The 18,103-nt window shown below is 57.5% G+C and overlaps 3 protein-coding genes across 3 annotated transcripts; 2 read left to right on the top strand and 1 right to left on the bottom strand.

Moving 5' to 3' along the window:
* Positions 1 to 2,381: 2,381 nt before the first annotated feature.
* On the top strand, positions 2,382 to 5,356 carry VDAG_03199 (uncharacterized protein; the record flags this gene model as incomplete). The annotated part of the gene is made up of 6 exons (XM_009657064.1): positions 2,382 to 2,498; positions 2,646 to 2,758; positions 2,906 to 3,782; positions 3,837 to 3,892; positions 4,102 to 4,298; positions 4,635 to 5,356. 6 exons carry the CDS (start codon positions 2,382 to 2,384, stop codon positions 5,354 to 5,356), a joined length of 2,082 nt encoding a protein of 693 aa, XP_009655359.1.
* A 1,675-nt stretch (positions 5,357 to 7,031) lies between these two features.
* Positions 7,032 to 7,984, bottom strand: VDAG_03198 (uncharacterized protein; the record flags this gene model as incomplete). The annotated part of the gene is made up of 1 exon (XM_009657063.1): positions 7,032 to 7,984. The coding sequence occupies one exon, from the start codon at positions 7,982 to 7,984 to the stop codon at positions 7,145 to 7,147; it is 840 nt and encodes a 279-aa protein (XP_009655358.1). The 3' UTR covers positions 7,032 to 7,144.
* Positions 7,985 to 13,903: 5,919 nt separating this feature from the next.
* Positions 13,904 to 17,456, top strand: VDAG_03197 (uncharacterized protein; the record flags this gene model as incomplete). Its single annotated transcript, XM_009657062.1, has 2 exons — positions 13,904 to 14,571; positions 14,660 to 17,456. The coding sequence occupies 2 exons, from the start codon at positions 13,904 to 13,906 to the stop codon at positions 17,454 to 17,456; spliced, it is 3,465 nt and encodes a 1,154-aa protein (XP_009655357.1).
* Between the last annotated feature and the right edge of the window lie 647 nt (positions 17,457 to 18,103).

The following is an 18,103-nucleotide window of genomic DNA, read 5'->3' as shown; positions in this document are numbered from 1 at the left end:
CCCTCTTCCCCCCCCCCCCGCCCATCGTCATCTTTCCTGTGGGAATTGAAAGACAGGATCTGCAGTGTCAATTCAGGCCCTGTCAATGGACTTTGATTCACTTCAACATTGTCGTGCAACAACTTGATTTGCATTTGCATCCGACCCTTTGCTGATGCTGGCATGCCTGAAGCACCTTGGACGGGCATTTGAATCACCCGCAACACGCCGCCTCTTCAGGGTCATCATCTGGAGACTGAAGCAAAAACAGAAACAGAGTAGAAGCAGAAAATGCTTCTAGCCGTGAACCCCTGGAATCCATGTTCGGCAAACACACCGGTCTGCTCGACATTCCCGGTCATCCGGCTCGCGGCGGGGTGGGTGGACTTGACTCGACACGACTCATTTGACGCCGCCTCAACCTCGCTCCGTTCAGAGACGAGAACGGCATCCATCAACTGCATCAGCCGCAGCTGCCACCGCCTCCGCGATATCGGTGGGCGCGCCTAGTATGTACCGAGAGTAGGGGAGAAACGGCCAACATCAGCCAAAGCAGCGGCGGGATATGGGACAGGCCCCCTTCCCACTGGCAGCCCACTTTCGGCTTCTTTGCGCCGTAACGCTCGGTCACGACTCGCTTTGTCAGGCTCATACAACCGTCTCCGCGGAGGGGCCAAGAGTGGGCGAAGCAGCAAGAACATAACGAAGGTGGCCAGGCCAGGCCGGGCCAGGCCCCGACTGGGAGCACTGGGCTACTAATAACATACATATTGAGGGTCAATTGTGGTGAACGCGGCGCAGGCTCGCCACCGTCAACCTTGAGGCATCGTCGATTGGCAGACATCTGGAAGGGTCGACAAGCGAGGGCGCAAATGGCAACTCGAAGGTCACCAACCCATACCGTCCAGGTCGTTCGGATGGTCACGGTCGGTAGCAGCCTCTAGCGATTGTACCCGCCGTGTGCGGTTCTGGGTCCCATGTCAGCGAAAGTCTCGGTCGCCGGGGGGGTGGACAAGCAAGCCAGCCTAGTCGACACTAAGGTACTTGCCTGCACTTGCAGATGCCTTCACTTATTCGTAAGGCAAGCGCAGATCTCTTCCATCCGAGTGGGAGGTGTCCCCGGTCTTCCACAATGCTTGGCGGCCACGGTTGGCCTTTCTGGCCCATCTCTCCAGCACAGACACAGCTCGCCGTACTTGGTACACACTGCACTGGCTCCTAGTTTTGATTCTGGGGCCAGGCTCCACGTTGCCTCTGGGCTCCATCTTCCAGGCTCGGGCTCCAGCTCCAGGCGCTCCATGGCTCGGGCATGTGTCTCGTTCATTCAGGCAATGGGGTTCGGTGGTCATTACGGATCAGGTACCTGCAGACATGCTTCGGGCCTGTCCTGTTGTCGGGCGCAAGTCTCAATTCTCCTACAGCCTCCGCCGCCGACTCTGTCGCGCATTGTACAGGACCCCCATCGGAGTCGGGCTCTCTTCCGCAATCCCCAGCCCCATACCAGCGCCGTCCGGCCTCCCTCACCTACTGTTGTCCCCCAGACCATGCCCGGATGAGGGTGAATTTTTCCCATCCCCGCTCTTACCAGTTACCCTCTTGCCCTTTTTTCTCACCACCTGGGAAAAAAAACACCTCGCTCCGTTTACGCCGATGTGTCCCGTGCCCAGGGCCCGACGTACCATTAATCGTGGTGGCTTCACACGCACACATACGCACACACACACCCGCACCAACTCTCGTCTTTAGTCCTGCCGCAGCCGCCGCCGCCGTTGCTGCCGCTGCCACCTCCACAACGACCCTTACCGGATTACCAGAACCCAGACTCTGCGCAGAGTTTCACCTGATATTTCGCAAGGCTGCCCGCCTGTCCCGACCCGGTCTCGCGCTGTCACCGTGACATGAACCATTTCTGGATTTGAGAGGACCGCTCAGACCCAGCAGCCCAAGGACGAAAGGAATTCATCGCCAAACTGCCGTGGAGAGAGAGGACAGGAGAGGAGACAGGGGAAGTCGAGCTGGCGACGCGAGGAAATCAGAAGCGCGCCCGCCTCGTTGTCCCATCGACATCAGCCACATCTCAACTTTCTCGGGCAACAACCGCAACGACAACGACGACAACGACGACTTCAGCAGCAACCTGTACTGACTGCATCTATCTTTTCGCCTGGCTGAGGCCCGAGCAGCCTGGGCCGCATTCCAGGATTTGAGGCAGACATTCGATGGAGCACATGAGCCATCTGATCGCGGCCGACTCAAGCCCTCCACCGCCTGGTCTACTATCCTGACCACGCCCAGCTCAACCCGCTACTAACGGAGAATCGCAACGCGTGGAATAGGGCAATCTCCGGGAGGCCAGTATCCTAAGCAGCCGATTCGTCTCTCCCGTCACTATCAGGTGAAAGATGAATGTCGAACCTCCCTCGGCCACCTCGAGTTCTGCCGGGTCGGGTGCACCACCCAGCCAACGCAAGGAAAGAGGTGCCATCGCAGCGCAGGTAGGCCCACCCGAAAATCCTGTTGTTCGTCGTCCTTGACAGTCGCTCGCCGACGACAAGCCAATCTCAAGGGAGTGGGCAGCTCGCCCTCGGCTGTTGACGGCATAACCTGTCGTGTCGACTATCGAGTTGGTGTGTAATCCCCGAGGTTTGCTAACAGCAACCGGATAGGCCTGCGAAACGTGCCGCAGTAGAAAACAGAAATGTGACGAAGCCCGCCCGAAGTGTGGAACGTGTCAAAAGTTCAAACTCGACTGCCGGTATAGGGAACCGCAGCCCACAAAGTAAGTCTGCCTCCCCCGCAGGACCTGCAACCCATAGGCGCACGCCTCCAGTACAAGGCCAAGGTCGCTGTGGTTGTTCTCTCACTTGAGGCGCCGTCTACCTCGGTCGCCTTTCGGCCACGGGTACTGACGCTGATCTCCGTCTAGAAAAGACAAAACGTTATCTGAGATTCTGGACCGTCTGAAGCTCATCGAAGGAAAAGTTGACCAACTGGGGTTTCAGCAAGTGCATCCTTCACCATATGAACCCTCGCAGCGCAGCCAAACCCGCCCTGCGCCTGCGCAGGCAGGCGGAGGCAGCGGGGACTCTGTACCAACGACAGCCTCCATTCAGCCTTCAGGCCAATCGAGTCCCACGCCGCAAAAGCCTCAGCCTTACAAGTATGTTTCGGCCGTGCACAAGCTGATGGCGTGGCCCGTAGTGCGCCAGGTTCTTGATTCGGGACAGACTGAGATTCCGAATCTCCACGCCGTGATCCAGGATCGTGATCCCCCCCTTGAACTCCTCGAACAGCAAAGAAGCCGGCGAAAGCTGGCCACTGATGGGATGGAGGGTCTCACGATGGATGATAGAGCCTTGCTGGGCCTTCGAGTTGATGCGCATAGAAACCCAACGGTTGTCCGACTATCAGACCTAGACTGGCCCACGGTGGAGAGTCTTTCAAAAGCCTATTTCGACACATTCAACTTCATATACCCGATCATGGACCGACAGGCTTTCAATACGACCATACTCACCTCTGTTGTCGAAAACGGGTTCAACGAGGGTGTGGCGTCGACCTTGGTTTGTCTGGTCTTTGCCCTTGGCGCGGTTGCCCTCGCAGACTCGCAAAACATGCCGTTCATGCGGTACAAGGGACAGATGGGGAGACCGCCAGATCGGGCAGCCGATCGACCGCCGGGGCTGGCTTTCTTCAATGAAGCGAGGAAAAGACTGGGCTTCTCCATGGCAGAGTGCAGCCTGGAGAGCGTGCAGATACACGCTCTGGCCGGACTGTACTACGAAAGCTGCTCGCGACATCTGGTACGAGGCCCCATTCACCAGATCAGCCCTCCTACAGCATTGACGTGGGAATAGGAGTTTTGGCGGATGACCATTTCGGCTTCCATGGCATGCCATGCCTTGATATCTGCGTGAGTCCGATCAGCGGCAGACCTGGTTTTCAGGAAGGAGAACTTGCCTAGGGAGTTTGGCTGACGCATTGATTGTAGGAACCCAGGGGAACTGGAATCGCCTCGCCTCGACCTTATTCGCAGAGTCTTTTGGCACTGCTCGATCATGGAGACGTGAGAGCAACCCGTCAACGAAAAATCGCGCTGGGCGTGTGCTAACTGTGCACCAGATACCTCAACCTGGAATTGGAAATCCCTCTGACGGGGCTCGACAAGCTGGAAGGCAAGGTTGGGCTTCCAGACTTTAGCGGTCCTTTTTGTGAAGCGGACTACCTGGGCAACCAAGAGTCGCGATTCCAAGAGCACTTTGCATCGCAAATCGTCCTCCGACAACTGTCCGTGGGCTTCCACGACACAATGAGAGATGGTAAGTTTCTGAATTCCTCGCGCTCGCACGAACAAGCCTGTCAGGGCGACATGGATCCAATCCCGATCTGGCTTACCCTGGACCCCGAAGGGAGAAAGGACAGGGGGGCTGCCGATGACGTAGTTCCGGTCAGGAAGCCGTGGTGCGTTACGGGGATGTCGAGTCTGGGCTTTTCCGTCACGGAGACGGGCGTTAGACGGGTGCGAATCGGTCTTAGCGTCAAGACACCTCTGGCCCCATCCACGTGTCGTCCATGTGCCGTTTACAGCGTTTACGGCGTTTACGGCCCGCCCCATCACTAATGACAGCTTGCTAACCAGGGTCCCTCGTCTATAGCCACCGGCCCCACAGCGGCGCCCATGCCGTTCCCACCTCCCGACCGCCAGACTCAGCCGTCCGAAGGCTCAAACCCGGTGATTACGACCATCAACCACCTAGCATACCAGTTAGATCAGTGGCGTGCCTTGCTGCCCGTGCACCTGCGGTGGAGCGACGGCCAGGCCTCCGCTTTCTCAACGCCCATACCTGACCTCTTCACTCAAGGTGGCATGTACCCACCCCAACAGATGCAGGCCATGTTCACTGCCGACATCTCGTCACCGTCGGCACCCTACCCTTACGCCACGGATGTGCAAGTTGCCATGCTCCGTACCCGGTATTACTACACAAAGTACCTGCTCTACCGACCAGCCATTTACAAGGCCCTCCACCATACCAATATGCTCAGTACCGATGACGCCAAGGCCGTTGCTGAGTGCTTGAAGGCCTCGCTTAAATGGCCCATCATCATGGCCCCCACCTGTCACCGGAAGCGACTTGTGCCTTGCCTGTTTTTCTGGACGCAAAACCTGCTTGGTGTCCTCATCCTCTTGCACCTTTCACAGCAAGTGCCGGTCCTATCCAACATTCGGGCTCGCTTCTGCGACAACACCTTTGACATGGATGCCACCGATACAGTTAACCTGTCGATTGCCTGGATTCGTGACCTCAAAGACGTTGACGCCACAGCCGAATGGTGCTGGAACGTGCTTCGAGGCATGTACCGCCTGGACGATTAGTCTCGGCAAACGCAAAGACACGTTTGGTCTTGTATCGGTCCACTGATCTTGATCCACTGCCGACGTTTGTCACACTTGATGATGCCCGTCTGGCATCATACCCAGGGTAGGGGTTCTCCAACAGGAACAACCTCAGAGACGAACCGAGCCTCTTTGAAAGCAACACTCCTAGTGTCTCGACACGTGCGGTAAGAAAGAATTACGGATAACGAGGGATGAGGGGGGGGATAAGAAGTCACGCTAGATCGGCTGGTTGTTTCCGCGGCGGCGTTTGGTCCTGGTAGGCGTGGTCTCGCATATGTAGCAGGATAGGCAAATTCTTTCCCATTTCCTGTTTGCGCGTTAGGTACAAGGTGTGAGCGCAGCACCAAATCACTAGACGGGGTGGCAGAGATAGGATAGGGGAGAACCAGGAGCTGAGAACCGCGGCAGGGGACAGCATGGATATTGAGAGAACCACCACCAGCAACAACGGTTTACCATGTCTTGTAACGTCTTATCAGCGACGTCAAGCCATAATGAATACATCCTGTAAGGGAGGCCATTTGCTTTCCCCTCCATTGTCCGTCCAGCTCGGCATGACGGTTTGGTTTAAGATGTGGACTTACATTTGAGGCGGCAGAATTTCTACTTGCTCAACTTGCTTTGACACGCAAAAAGAGGGGGGAATGCCTCCAACCCCCCTCCCTTTTCTCTGTCCTCCCCTGTGGTTTTAAATTCATCGGCGGAAAGGCCTCCTGTCGGCAAGTAAGCCAAGCCAAGCCCACCCTGAATCGCGCAAACCGGCTCCCCCGGACCTCGTCGTGTTCGGAACCTCCCGGCCGTTCACTCCCTGGCCCCGGACGGAGATCGAGCACGCCAGATCGGCAAGGCGCGACCGGCAACTTACGCCATTGTGGGTGGATGTAGTTCCCGCAAGACCCAGGGGCGACGAGGCCCGCGCCGCGTAGCCGCTTAGCCGGCTCCGAGGGTCCCCAGGACGCTTCTTTCAACTACATCTACATCTCCGGCTTCTCCACGCAGGTCCCCCATCCTCGTGGCGAGCCTGCTTGAGCTTACGACGGACGCACACGGTTGGGCGGTTCCAACGCAGAGGGTGAGCTTGTTGTGTTTTATTTCCTTAGCCTGCAGACATGTACTAATGTAAGCAACCCCGGTTCCTGGGGTAGAAGGGCGTTTTCCTGCATTGTGCGGGTGACAGTCGTTGCACATGTAGGCAGAACGGGGCCATGCTCGTCTCGGTACCGTTCTGTTGGGCTGCCTGGACCTCCACTTTCTGACCGGTGCCCCCTCTCCTCGCTGTTTTGCTTGCGCTCCCCCCCGGCTCGCGAGCGCCTTGTCCTCTCCGCCGTCTACCCCGCGCGCGTGCGTGTGCGTGTGCGTGTGCGATCGTAGCGCTCCCCTGTCGGTAGTCACGATCATGGCCAGGTCTCGGCATTCCGAACTAGTAATCATCGCCTGATTCGGGTGCCGAGCCACGCCGCGGCTCCTGCCCCCCCCCCCCCCCGTCCTTTCTTTGCCCATTCCTACGATCCTTCGGCTATCGAAAGAAACATCGGGCTAGTAAACGTGACGTGAACGGCCGGTAATTCGTTACTCGTATGCTTTTCCGCGTCCGTATGTGTACCGTCTGGATCTGGCTTTTGTTGCTGAAACGTTGCGTGCTAGTGTCGTTGGTATGAGCAATGGATCCGTTTCCATCACGGTCCATCTTGTTGTCCTTGTACGATGTCACTTGCTTCATCCCCTCTTCAGCCCGGTCCAGACTGGCCGACAGGCAGGTAGGGCTTAGATCCCCCCTCCCCCCTGCGTGATCCAATCCTCGACAGCCTCGCGGCCTCTCACGACCACAGCTGCGAGCACAGCGAACTCATCGACGCTAGACAACCCCACAACGCCGAAGACGCCCGAGAAGTCCATCCGCTCCACCCACCACCAATTCGGCGGCGCATTGCCGAAAGTCGAGGCGTCCGGCCCCCGGCCCGATGCCTCCACCACGGCCCGACGCCACTGCTCCGGCGTCGAAGCGCCCCACAACCGGGCCGAGGCCGTGAACGACATGTCCGAAAGCACGGCAGAGCCCGAGCCGGGACTGTCGAGTCCGCTCTGGCTGTCGCTGCCGCCGCCAGTCCAAGAGATTATGTCACTGGGGCGGGCATTTGCGTAGACCTCACGGACAATGTGCGACGCAATGACGGTCCGCCGGATCGACTCGGCGAGAAGCCAACGGCGCCAAGCCAGGCGAAGGTCTTCTTTGCTGAGGGTGCCAGAGGTGGCAGACACTGTGCTGCCGGGAGGGGTGCGGACCGGTGTTATCTCGGTAGGCCCGGACGGCATGCTGAAGGGGGCGTAGTAAGGGGTGGAACAGGGAAAGATAGGCGGAGGCGGCGGCGGCGGCTGTTGTTGGTGTGGCGTCTGGTATGACTGCTGCTGCTGCTGCTGCTGCTGCGCGAAGGACGGCGGACTTGGTGGTAAACTCCCGCCCGACTCGTCTTGACTGGTGTGGAGTACAGCACTGCCGACACGAGCCTGCAGGGCTGACGTCCACGCGGCTACGACTGGTTCGACGGCGTCAGCCAGGACACGCTGTCGAATATCGCCGTCGAACCAACGTATCATTTGGTACATGATCAGAGCTTGCAACGCCCCAAGTTGCTCCGGAAGACTCCAGGCGGTCTGGTCAGCATACAGAAGGGCTGTGGCCTTGGCCTCGACAATGCTGAGTATCAGATCACTGTTTTCCTCATTCTTGGCAGCATATGCTGCGCAAGCACAGAATGCATCTTGCAGAGTCAGAGGGAATATGCTTTCTGGGCAACCAGTTGAGGAGGGGAGATAGAGAGAGGGGTGGATGAAGGGTGCAAAGCCATTTTGCTTGACCCATCTCTTAGGATAACTGCGGAACTGCTCCGTGCAGTAAAGAACAGCATCTCTGTTGACTGCGCCATTGGATGGGCTGGAGGACGGGCTGTAGAACAGCGGTGGCCAAGGACTATCTGACTCTAGAGTGGAAGTCGCAGAAGAAAGGGTGTTTGGGATGGGCTGCTCAATCGAACTTGGAGGTGTGGCTGCGCTGTTGAGCATGTCGGCAAAGAGATTGAAGTTGGCTGCTGCCACAGTCGCTTCGAGTGAGGGGTAGTGGCAGTCGTCAAGCGCCTTGAGCACACACCTGCCACAACGAGGTAATCGTTGGTCGCAGCGACGTTTTGCCTGCTGACATGCTGCGCACGCTCGGCGGCGGGTTGACGTCGTCGGCGGAACGGTTGAGAATGATGTTGACTGGGCAGACATGCTGTTGAGTCCCCCAGTTGTAGGTGTCTCTTCTGGAACAATAACGAGGTCCTTGGTGCGAATGATACGAGCCCGGACGTGGGCGTGCGTCTATTGCTAACCGGAGAAATGTCCCGAGTCCGCCCCCGGGACGGAGAAGTTGATCGACTTCAGAGATAGGTCTTGTGGTCAAGAATACGCTGGGCGTCCGTCGTATCAATCGAAGTGTTATGGCGTCGGCGTTGGGTGCAGAGGTAGCAGTGCAAGCTGTGAACCGTTCGCTGATGCTAAGCTTTGCAACAGCGGAACTCCGCCAAGATACTGATGCCCAAGCTTTTCTGCGTTCCGTATTGTTGATCTTCATACACTAACCGGACTTCAGAGTCGGAGGCGACAGAACGAATCGTTCTTGTCGTCACGTCAGGCGGGTTTATGATACCTTGGCGCACACTCCGTGAGGCCAAGTCGTGTTAGCTTAGATACGTGTGCAAGGTGGTTTTCGGTACCTCCTTATAAGTAAGATTTCCTGCTCTGGGTTTCGTGCGCTAGGCAAGGAGATAGATCGGGATGTCAACCAATAACCAAAGAGTTAACTGGACTTTCGGAGGAAAGCGAGGCGACTTCTCATGGCACAATCAAGCTGCGGATACGATGACAGGCGGCTTCTGACCAGGGCTTTGACCGTCAGTTAGTAGCCGGAGGAAACTCGTGGTGTCCACGGGATGACTGATGATGATGATGGCAGAGGTGCGGCAAAGTCGGCTTGTACCTGTTCCATGTCCACCCAAGCGTCGTCTGTCAGCCTGAACCATCGATTTGCAACGGCCCCGGAATATGGGGCCTTGGCCTATGATATCTGGAATTTGAGATCTAGAACCAAAAGGTGGGAGTGCGAGAACGCGCGGGCTGGACCAGGCTGAGGGCATAGCCAGCCAGGGCATCCGTGGCCAGCAGCATGGTTGCGGCATGGCTCATCCAAAGGTGCCGTTATTTTGCAGTGCAAAGCGCTGAAGAAGAGCTCAGTGTGTCCGCCGAGTTGACACTGTCAACCCAACGCGGTAATTTCTCTCTCGTCTTCGCAGCAGTAAGGTAGTGTGATGTGTCAAGCTGCGGGCACTCCGCATACGAGCTAACGTTGAACGTCGTGGCGGCCTCGTAGCAGCCCGTCTCGACGCCCCCTTCAAATGGGGGGCCCTTGACTGCTTCACCCATGCCATAATCTTGACCAAGCACGCCAAAGCCTTGTCATAAGCGAATTTCTCAGCGCCCACCCCGCCTTACAGAAGCGTGACAATATGGTCCTCAGCGGCTCGAGCGAGGTTGGTCATAAGTGGCTGGACGAAGCAAGGCGCTTTCGGCCCGCTTCTCAAGCTTGCCACCGCTGGTGGGTTTCTCTAAAGTTGTTGCCATGTCGGGTTGTTTCCTTCAATCGGAATGAAGCCATGGCTCATGCTCGTCTCGTTGCGAAGCTTCGTCGTCGTGACGACATCGTGTCGAGGCAGCCGTCAGCGTTACTCCCTTCCAGCCCTACGACCCAAACTCAATCCGAAGCTTGTCTCATCGCCGGCCCGAGCAAGTGGGTAGGCCCGACAAACCACCCCTGCATTTCTGGTCGCTTCTTGGGGCCCATCGTCGTTTGTTGGCCTGGCTAACGAATCATTTGCAGTGACGTTGTTGAAGCTACCCACGATAGTAGTAGACATGGGGGTTTTTGTCTGCACAACAATGCAACTTGACATGCGTCCACTTCGACCCCGTATCTATTCTTGGTAACAGCCCGCCCAGCCCCCACCATTCGTGTGCGCATGGAAATCAATTGATTTTCAAGGCGCAACTTTCACGCGCTAGCCAGCTCAACTCGCCGACGATAACCTGCAGATGCAGCCAAGATGTTGGCCGTCTGTCGACTGTTCAGGCGATAACTCAAGGCAGCAGTTTCGGAGCCCACCAGAAACTCCAGTCGGCAGGACTTAACCCGGGCCGGATGGCCTACTCTGACTCAAGATACGTCGGTCGGACTGACATTGTCGGGGCGGCAGAGGCTCCCGCAATGGACCATGGGCGTCCTGTAGGTTCTGCTGCCGGGGTAGGCCGTCGGATCTGATAACTCTTCCGGCACTGCGTATTTCTGTAGGTGTCTCTGGAGCCTACCAATGATCCATACCCTACGGCGGGCTGGCCAGGCACCTACCCACCAGGCGGCCCGGCTAAGGTTTCCCCGTCCCGCTGGACACTGTGGGTGCGAGATGTGACGAAGCGACTTCTGGGAAGCGAGAGAGAGAGAGCATGCTGGCCAATTCCCCTAGCTTCATCTGCAACGCCCATTTTCTCCTGCCAATTACCGTTAGCACATTGCCCCTAGATTCGTATCTAGGGTTGCTGCAAAGGCGGTGACAGTGGCAATGACGATGCAGAACCGCCGACTACCGTCTTGGCTGTGTTCGCATCAGCGTGCATCATGTTCACGCGGGCCATTGCCCAGGAGGTGAGAATCGGAGTTCCGTCCAGCAAATCTCGAAATAGAGACACGATGATTAGGGCAGGGCACCGAGATCCCCGGAGCGACGTCCAAAGGTAACAGGCTCAGTGGTAACCCTTTGGAGTGCTGGTCCATGTCCGAGCAATCTGCTGCCGAGCAAGACAATGACCCGACAGAGGAGACATTGTCCATTGTCTCGATGGCAACGCAGACAGGGAGGGCCGCCTGTCGCGTCTCGCAGCAGCGTGTAATGAGGCATTGGTCCACATGCTGTCCAGATATGGCCAGGTTCCCCAGATGGGCTGACAGGGCACTACGGAAGGCACGTCATGTCGCTGATCGCAAGTAAGGGGAAAGAAAAGGGGTCCATTGTCTCCCGTCCCGTTGCGGCGATCATCATCTGATGAGAGATCAATAGATCAAGTAGATCGATAGATCAAGTAGATCGATAGATCAAGTAGATCGATAGATCAAGTGGCAGGAGATGAGAAGGTGGAATGGCGTACTGTAGCTGTCGACGCTACTTGACTGGACAGGTGGGAGAGTGTTGGCGCGCGTGGCGGTGATAGCGTCTTGACCATGACGGAACCAAGCCTGACCGTTGCGTGGAAGATGCCATGAGATGCAGGAGATCAAATGATAGACGGCGCTTCGATGCCCTCTCTGCTCTCACCTACCCACGCGTTCGTGCGCCAGGCAACAAGGATGGATGATCTGTGTGGGTTTGGATCAGAGGGATGGATGGCCAGAACACCAAGTTAATCAGGTAAGGTAATCAATCAGTGGAGGGTACCTGCTGCCTGTCTTAGTAAGGCACTTGGGGCCTGGGCTGCCGACAAATCAGTGCGTTCAGGGGTGCTGACCAACCCTGATGGACCCACATGGGTCACTGGTGTGATTTGTGCCAATCAAACCAGACCGAGACTGGCTTCGTCTTAGCCGCTAGCACGGGACCCTTGCCTTGCCAGATCTCAACTTTGCCAGGTGCACTTGTCCTAACTTGTAACCGGGCAAGGTCGACATCCTGCCCCTTTCTGCTCGACGCTGCCAACCCTCCACAGCACAGAAAGCAAAGCGAACGTGAGCGCCGTGCCGAACTAGGAAGCACCAGAACACCTTGCATACCTTCAACGGTTGCTGAAGAAATGCAGGTTGAGGGGGGCACATGCCGACGGATGGGCTGCAGCGTGTGTCGCGTGGTGGCCTTTCTCTTAGTCTACTGACCTGACCTACATGTACAGTGCTGCTTCTGCTGCCCTGGCCATCGGGTTCTTCGTGGACACCGCCGTTGCTTGGAGCTGACGACGACGACATTTCGGGGACCCGAATTCCGACAATGCTCCCGACGAGACCGTTGACCACCCCAGTCGCCATCGCTGTCCTGACCAGGAAACCAGAGCCGCAAGTGGGTGGCAGGCTGTGGGGATTCCTGTGCGAGCATTGCATTGTCAAAGGGGGCGGGCGGCCTGCCTTGCCTGCTTCGTTGGCAACCCAAAAAGGGTCCTGCCACCATCGAATGGATGCCCGACCTCCTGACGGCTCGTACGTACGTACCATGTACATGGTACTGCATACCCTTGACGCGCTCTCTCGCGTTCCTCGGGCCAGATCCATCCACCAGACCCGTTGACCAAGAGCAGGCGCAGTGACGCTTCGTTCCGGTCTAGCCACCACTGCGAGCTAGGTCGGCCTGGCGAGGACATGGGTGTTTCGTCCGAAGAAAGAGGAAGAGAAAGGGAGGGAAGGAGGAGGGGAGGAAAAACCCTTTCACAACCGATGCCTCGACAAGACTGGTTGCCGTTGTGAAACGAAACGATGTCAGGTCAAAAGGGTGTGTTCATGACAGGTGTTCGTCCGGCTTTGACGTGTATCAGATTCAAAGGCTCACCCACCCACCCCCCTCTTCTTCGTGGGTACCTGGGGCTTTGAGTTGAAGCGCCAGCGCCAGCGGCCGTGGCGGCGCCAGCCAGCCAGCTAAACGTGCTCGATGTGCTCGATGTGCTCGATTATGCATCGCCAAGCGACCATGCAGCACGCACGACAAAGGTCATGGGACAGATGACGGGTTGGGGGTTGTTTGCATTGCGCCCATTCACGATCTGGCCCAGCCACGGCGGAAATTTACATGGTACAGCAGACCCAAAATGATCGACAGTACCGCCGCCAACGCCGCTTCCCCGCCCCTTCAACCTCTCCGAAGCACTGGAAGGGCAGAGCATCTTGAGGGGCAGAAGGGGGCAGCCACCTGTGAGCGTGAGCCCTGAGCATGAGCATGAGCACTGACTGGGAGCAACCAGGATCAATGCCTCGACAAGGCACGAACCCCCTGCACCACAGAGACGCCAGGCCCCCCCCCCCCCTCCCCCCTGCCGCTAACGCAAGGTACCATGTGTTACATGCCGCTCTATGCGCCTACCATTGGCCACCAACAGGCCGCCATGGCCTTTGCCAGTCGTCGAAGGGCTTGAAGGGGGTAAGCTGGGGGACCATGCGCGCCGTCCACTGGCTGGGGCCGCTGGCCTTTTCTGTCCATTCGCAGTTCGCAATCCTCGCAATCCCACCCTGGGCCCCTGCTGCCGCGCCCAGAGGTGTCCACCACGCCTGCCCCCAATGGCCCCCGACTCACCGACATCGAAGGACTTCTTTACCTCTTTCGCTCGTCGATGGACAGCTGACCTCCTCGCTTCCTCCTCCGCGTGAGATAAGCCCAAGCCCGACCCTAGGGCCAGCCAAAGGTAGAGCCAGAGCCAGAGTGCCAGGTCGAACATCATCTCGCTCCCAGACCGCCCCTGACTATCATGCCCGACATGGACCTCGAACCAACGAGACCTGTTCTCCCTCGCGACTTCCACGACAGTGAAAGTGAGAGCGACACTGTCGACACTTTGGATCTGCTCGGAGGATACACAGATGCTCCTGAGACACAACACGCTTCATCTTCACCCCATCCCGATCCCCTGGTCCCGCGCGGTCGTCACCCGCTACCAGTACCCGTCCAGCAGCAGCAGCAGCAGCAGCACTACCACCACTACCACAACCACAACCACCACCACCACCACAACCACACAGACGTCCACCACCAGGGCAAGCACACCTACCACGCTCACGCCTCCTACATTGCCCACTCGCCCATCACGGCACCGCCCTCTGCCGCCAGCTCTCGCCAGCCCTCACCCGGTCACGCCCGCTCCCACACGACGCCTGTCATAGGCACACCCAAGATCAACATCATCAAGAGGAAACCCCTTTCCTCGACCGCCTCGCCCCTAGCCACCCGTTTCTCCGAAGGCGCTGCCACCCTGAGCATTCACCTGCCCAAGCCCGAGACGCGATTCTCGAGAGCCTACTCTGTCGACAGTCCCACGCTCTATGAGTACCCGGCCGCAGCCTTGGAGCACTCGCTAGCTCCGATCATCCTCGACTCCTTCCCGACCGTGCCCACTACTCTACCTTACGAGAAGCCGCCGTAGGTCTTCCGCCGTGCGCCTGGTATTGGTCCGACCACGGGCCAGTTGCCGTTGGCAAACGAATTTCTAACTTGTTTCTTCCAATAGGACACCAACAAACACCGACCGTGCTGAAGAGGACGACGACGGGCCACACCCTTTGACGCGAAACACTCCCAGCAACAACCTGGCTTCCCCTCAAACGAGAACTTCAGACGACCTGCCGCAACATGCCGGACTGACCAACAACGTCACGCAAAACCCACACTCGTTCGACGCACGTTTACTACCAAACGCGACCAGGGCAGACACCACAGACAGCGAGTCAGAGTCGACATACAGTCTTTATTCTAATGATAATCGTACCATGTCCATCATCGCGCCAAAACCAACACCACCACACCTCAACCTGGACAAGGTCGAAAGAAATAGTCACATATCCACACCACCAACAACTGCCATCGACTCCAGCAGACTGCCCGAAATCAACAAGCCATTACCTAAATCCCCCGGTTCATCAAAATTCGGAAGCTTTTTCGGTTGGGCCATCTCACCCTCGCCGTCTACCACCGAATTCTCATCCCTACCATCGCCGCTCTCGGCCAGGAACCCAGGCTCGACAGATGAAGCCGGTTTCTCTGCAGCCACATCCATCCTGCAGCGCAAGGGCTCAAAGGCGAATGCCAACCCCCTTGGATACCTCGAAACGAATTTACTCACACCACCGCCGGCACCCACCCTACTACCACCGGCGCAGATACAAGAGATGGAAGATGAGCTCAAGGCCATCAGCGCCGAACTGGCTTCGTCCATTCGGCGCGAGATGGACCTAGAGGATCTTGTGGACAGGTTACAGTCCGAGATCAGCAACCCGCAGGCCCCGGGCAAGAGGACAAGTGATTACTTCTCCGACTCGGGTGTCAGCTCCACTAAATTCAGTGAATATGATCAAAATAAAGAAGAAGTAGAAAAGGTGCTGAGGAGGTCGGAGCAGGAGAAGGCGTCTATCCGACTCGAACTGACCACAAAGGTGCAAGAAGAACGTCTGAGGAGGAAAGCCCTCGACCAACAAATCAAGGAGCTCGCCGACAGAGCTTCCCAGATCGATCTCGCTCAGATGAACAACGTCGATGCCAATGGACGGGTGAAGGAACTCGAAGCCACGTGCGAGGATCTCCGCCGAAGGCTCTCTGAGGAGAAGAAGGTCAAAGATAACTTTGAAGACCTACTTGCTGCTCTACGAGGCGAGCTGCAGAACGCATCAAATGAGCGCGACAACCTTCGTGACGAGGTCGTACCCCAGCTCCGGGCGCGTGTTGAGGGTCTTGAGGCCGAGGCCTCCGAGTACGACAACCTCACATACGAGTCGAGCAAGTTGCAACAGGAACTCCACGCCTTGAAGAGCGAAAATCAAAATCTTCGCACCATCAAGCAGGCTTCTGTCGAAGAACCCTCCACACGCTCCACGCGGTCGTCCGTTGCGTTGTCTAGGTCCAACTCGGTTACCGCAGGATCGTTCAAGCTGCAGAGAGCCCCGACCGGCCTGACGCGATCCAATACTGTCAAGGGTGGTATTGAGTCCCGCGAGGCCCTGTCAGAACGGCTGAAGGACGTGGAGGCGCAAAGGGACGCCCTTCACAGCGCGCTCAAGAATCTTCTCGACCGTCAGGAATTCCAGAACCGCGAGAACGAGAAAAAGATCAGGGTCCTCGAGACGGAACGCCAACGTCTTCTCTCGGACTCGCCCAGGCGAGGCGGCTTCGCCAAAGACGTCTCTGATCTGCAAAACGAGATCAAGGTGCTGCGGCGCCGCGCAGAGGATGCCGTGAACGACAAGTTTCAAGTGGAGAAGGGTTTGGTCAGTCTTAAGATGGACCTAGACCGAGCCGAAGGGGAGATTGCCTCGCTTCGCGCTCTCTTGGACGAGAAGGACATCTTGATCCCGCCCTCGATGGCGCGCTCCAGTAGCGGCAGCAACTCGGACGCGTACCCCGTGACGTCTGAGTCGCTCGAGGCAGCGTTCAAGGACCTTCAGGCTGCGTACCAAGAGGCCTTGAATAGGATCAACGAGCTGGAAGAACAAGGTGGGGCGCTTGTTTCCGATAAGAGGACACAATTGGCTTTGGAGAAGCTGCAACACTCCCTGTCGGCCGCCATCATGGAGCGTGATGCGGCTCGCCAAGAGGCATCGGACAACAAGACGCAGGCCGACAGTCTTCATGAGAGCGAGGCCAAGCATATTGAAAGCGAACGTGTCCTCGCCGACGAGCTTCGCGATTCGGCCCGTCGTGTTGAAGAGCTTGCCACTCAGGTCCGACAACAATTGGCTGCGAACGCCAGCCTTCGACAGCGTCTCGCTGATACGGTGGCGCGTGGCGATATCGATCGCCAGGCTAACGTCGAGCGCATCGCTAGCTTGCAAGGCCGCCTCCGTATGCTAGAAGAGGAGGTTTCCGCGGCGCAGAGCGCGTCAGAGGACCGGATCGCGCGCCATGAGGAGCAGATCAAGGAGATCAAGGAGGCGCACAACATTCAGCTTCGCCGGGTTCTTCCCTCTCCGGCCAGTAGCGGCGGCCGATCGCCCCGCAAGATGCTCAGTCCTGTTGCGTCGCCCATGTTCTCGCGTTCGCCGCGCTCACCGCTGCCCAAGATGTCCATCGAGGACGAGGTCCAGGTCGACAAGCTCCGCTCCAGAGTAACGGAGCTGGAGCGCACGCTGTCGGAGGCCGATACGGAGATGCAGGACGTCATTGCGCGGATGAGCGCTGCCCAGATTGAGGTTCTGAACCTGCAGGAGGAACGCGAGGCGGCGGTCCGGGAGACGAGGAAGCTCCAGCGCATTCTGGAAGAGGAGAGGGTAAAGTCGTTTGAGGACCGGTTCAGGACGCTGAGCAGCAACGCATGAGGCGCCGCAATCTGAACCGACAGGTTGCGGTCGTGTGTCTTTCATTTTACAAGCGAAGCGCATATATCGGCATTGGAACACACTCTGGAGTTTTGTATTTTAGGGGATTCAGAGGCTTAGACGTCGTACTCTGTTCCCGTCCTGCATAAACCGACGTCTACTCAGCTTGTATATCTGCCGCACCGCGGTGCGACGCGGGGGTTTGTTTCAAGAGCAGTGGGTGGAGTTTGGATGGGATTTGGCTTTCTTGCATGGCTGATTGGCTCTGTCGATCTTTTATCCGCGTTTTCTTTTCGCTGCATCATCCTGGCGAGTCTTTGTATATATACTATGCTGGCTAGCTGGGCAGGGCAGAACATGTACGTAGCTGGCTGGCCGTGCCCCTCGCGGCACCTGGCCTGATAATGAGGTTGTGTTCAACTGGATGAGTTGGCGTGAGGAGATTTGTATGTTGTGAGTAGTGACCCGCGGACCCGAGGTGAACCTTGTCTAGTCCATCGGACTGCCACCCCCCTACGTTCAACATCTTCTCAGCATGACAGCTGGATCATCCACAGATTGGTCATCTGTAATTCGGAGGGTTCGGACGAACTTGGGACGACGCTGTACCCCTTCCACGTTGACACAAATCACCCACACGAGAGGAG

Source organism: Verticillium dahliae, genomic scaffold (assembly GCF_000150675.1).
Source record: "Verticillium dahliae VdLs.17 supercont1.5 genomic scaffold, whole genome shotgun sequence".
Taxonomy (NCBI): domain Eukaryota; kingdom Fungi; phylum Ascomycota; class Sordariomycetes; order Glomerellales; family Plectosphaerellaceae; genus Verticillium; species Verticillium dahliae.
This window is presented reverse-complemented; position numbering and strand designations above follow the sequence as displayed.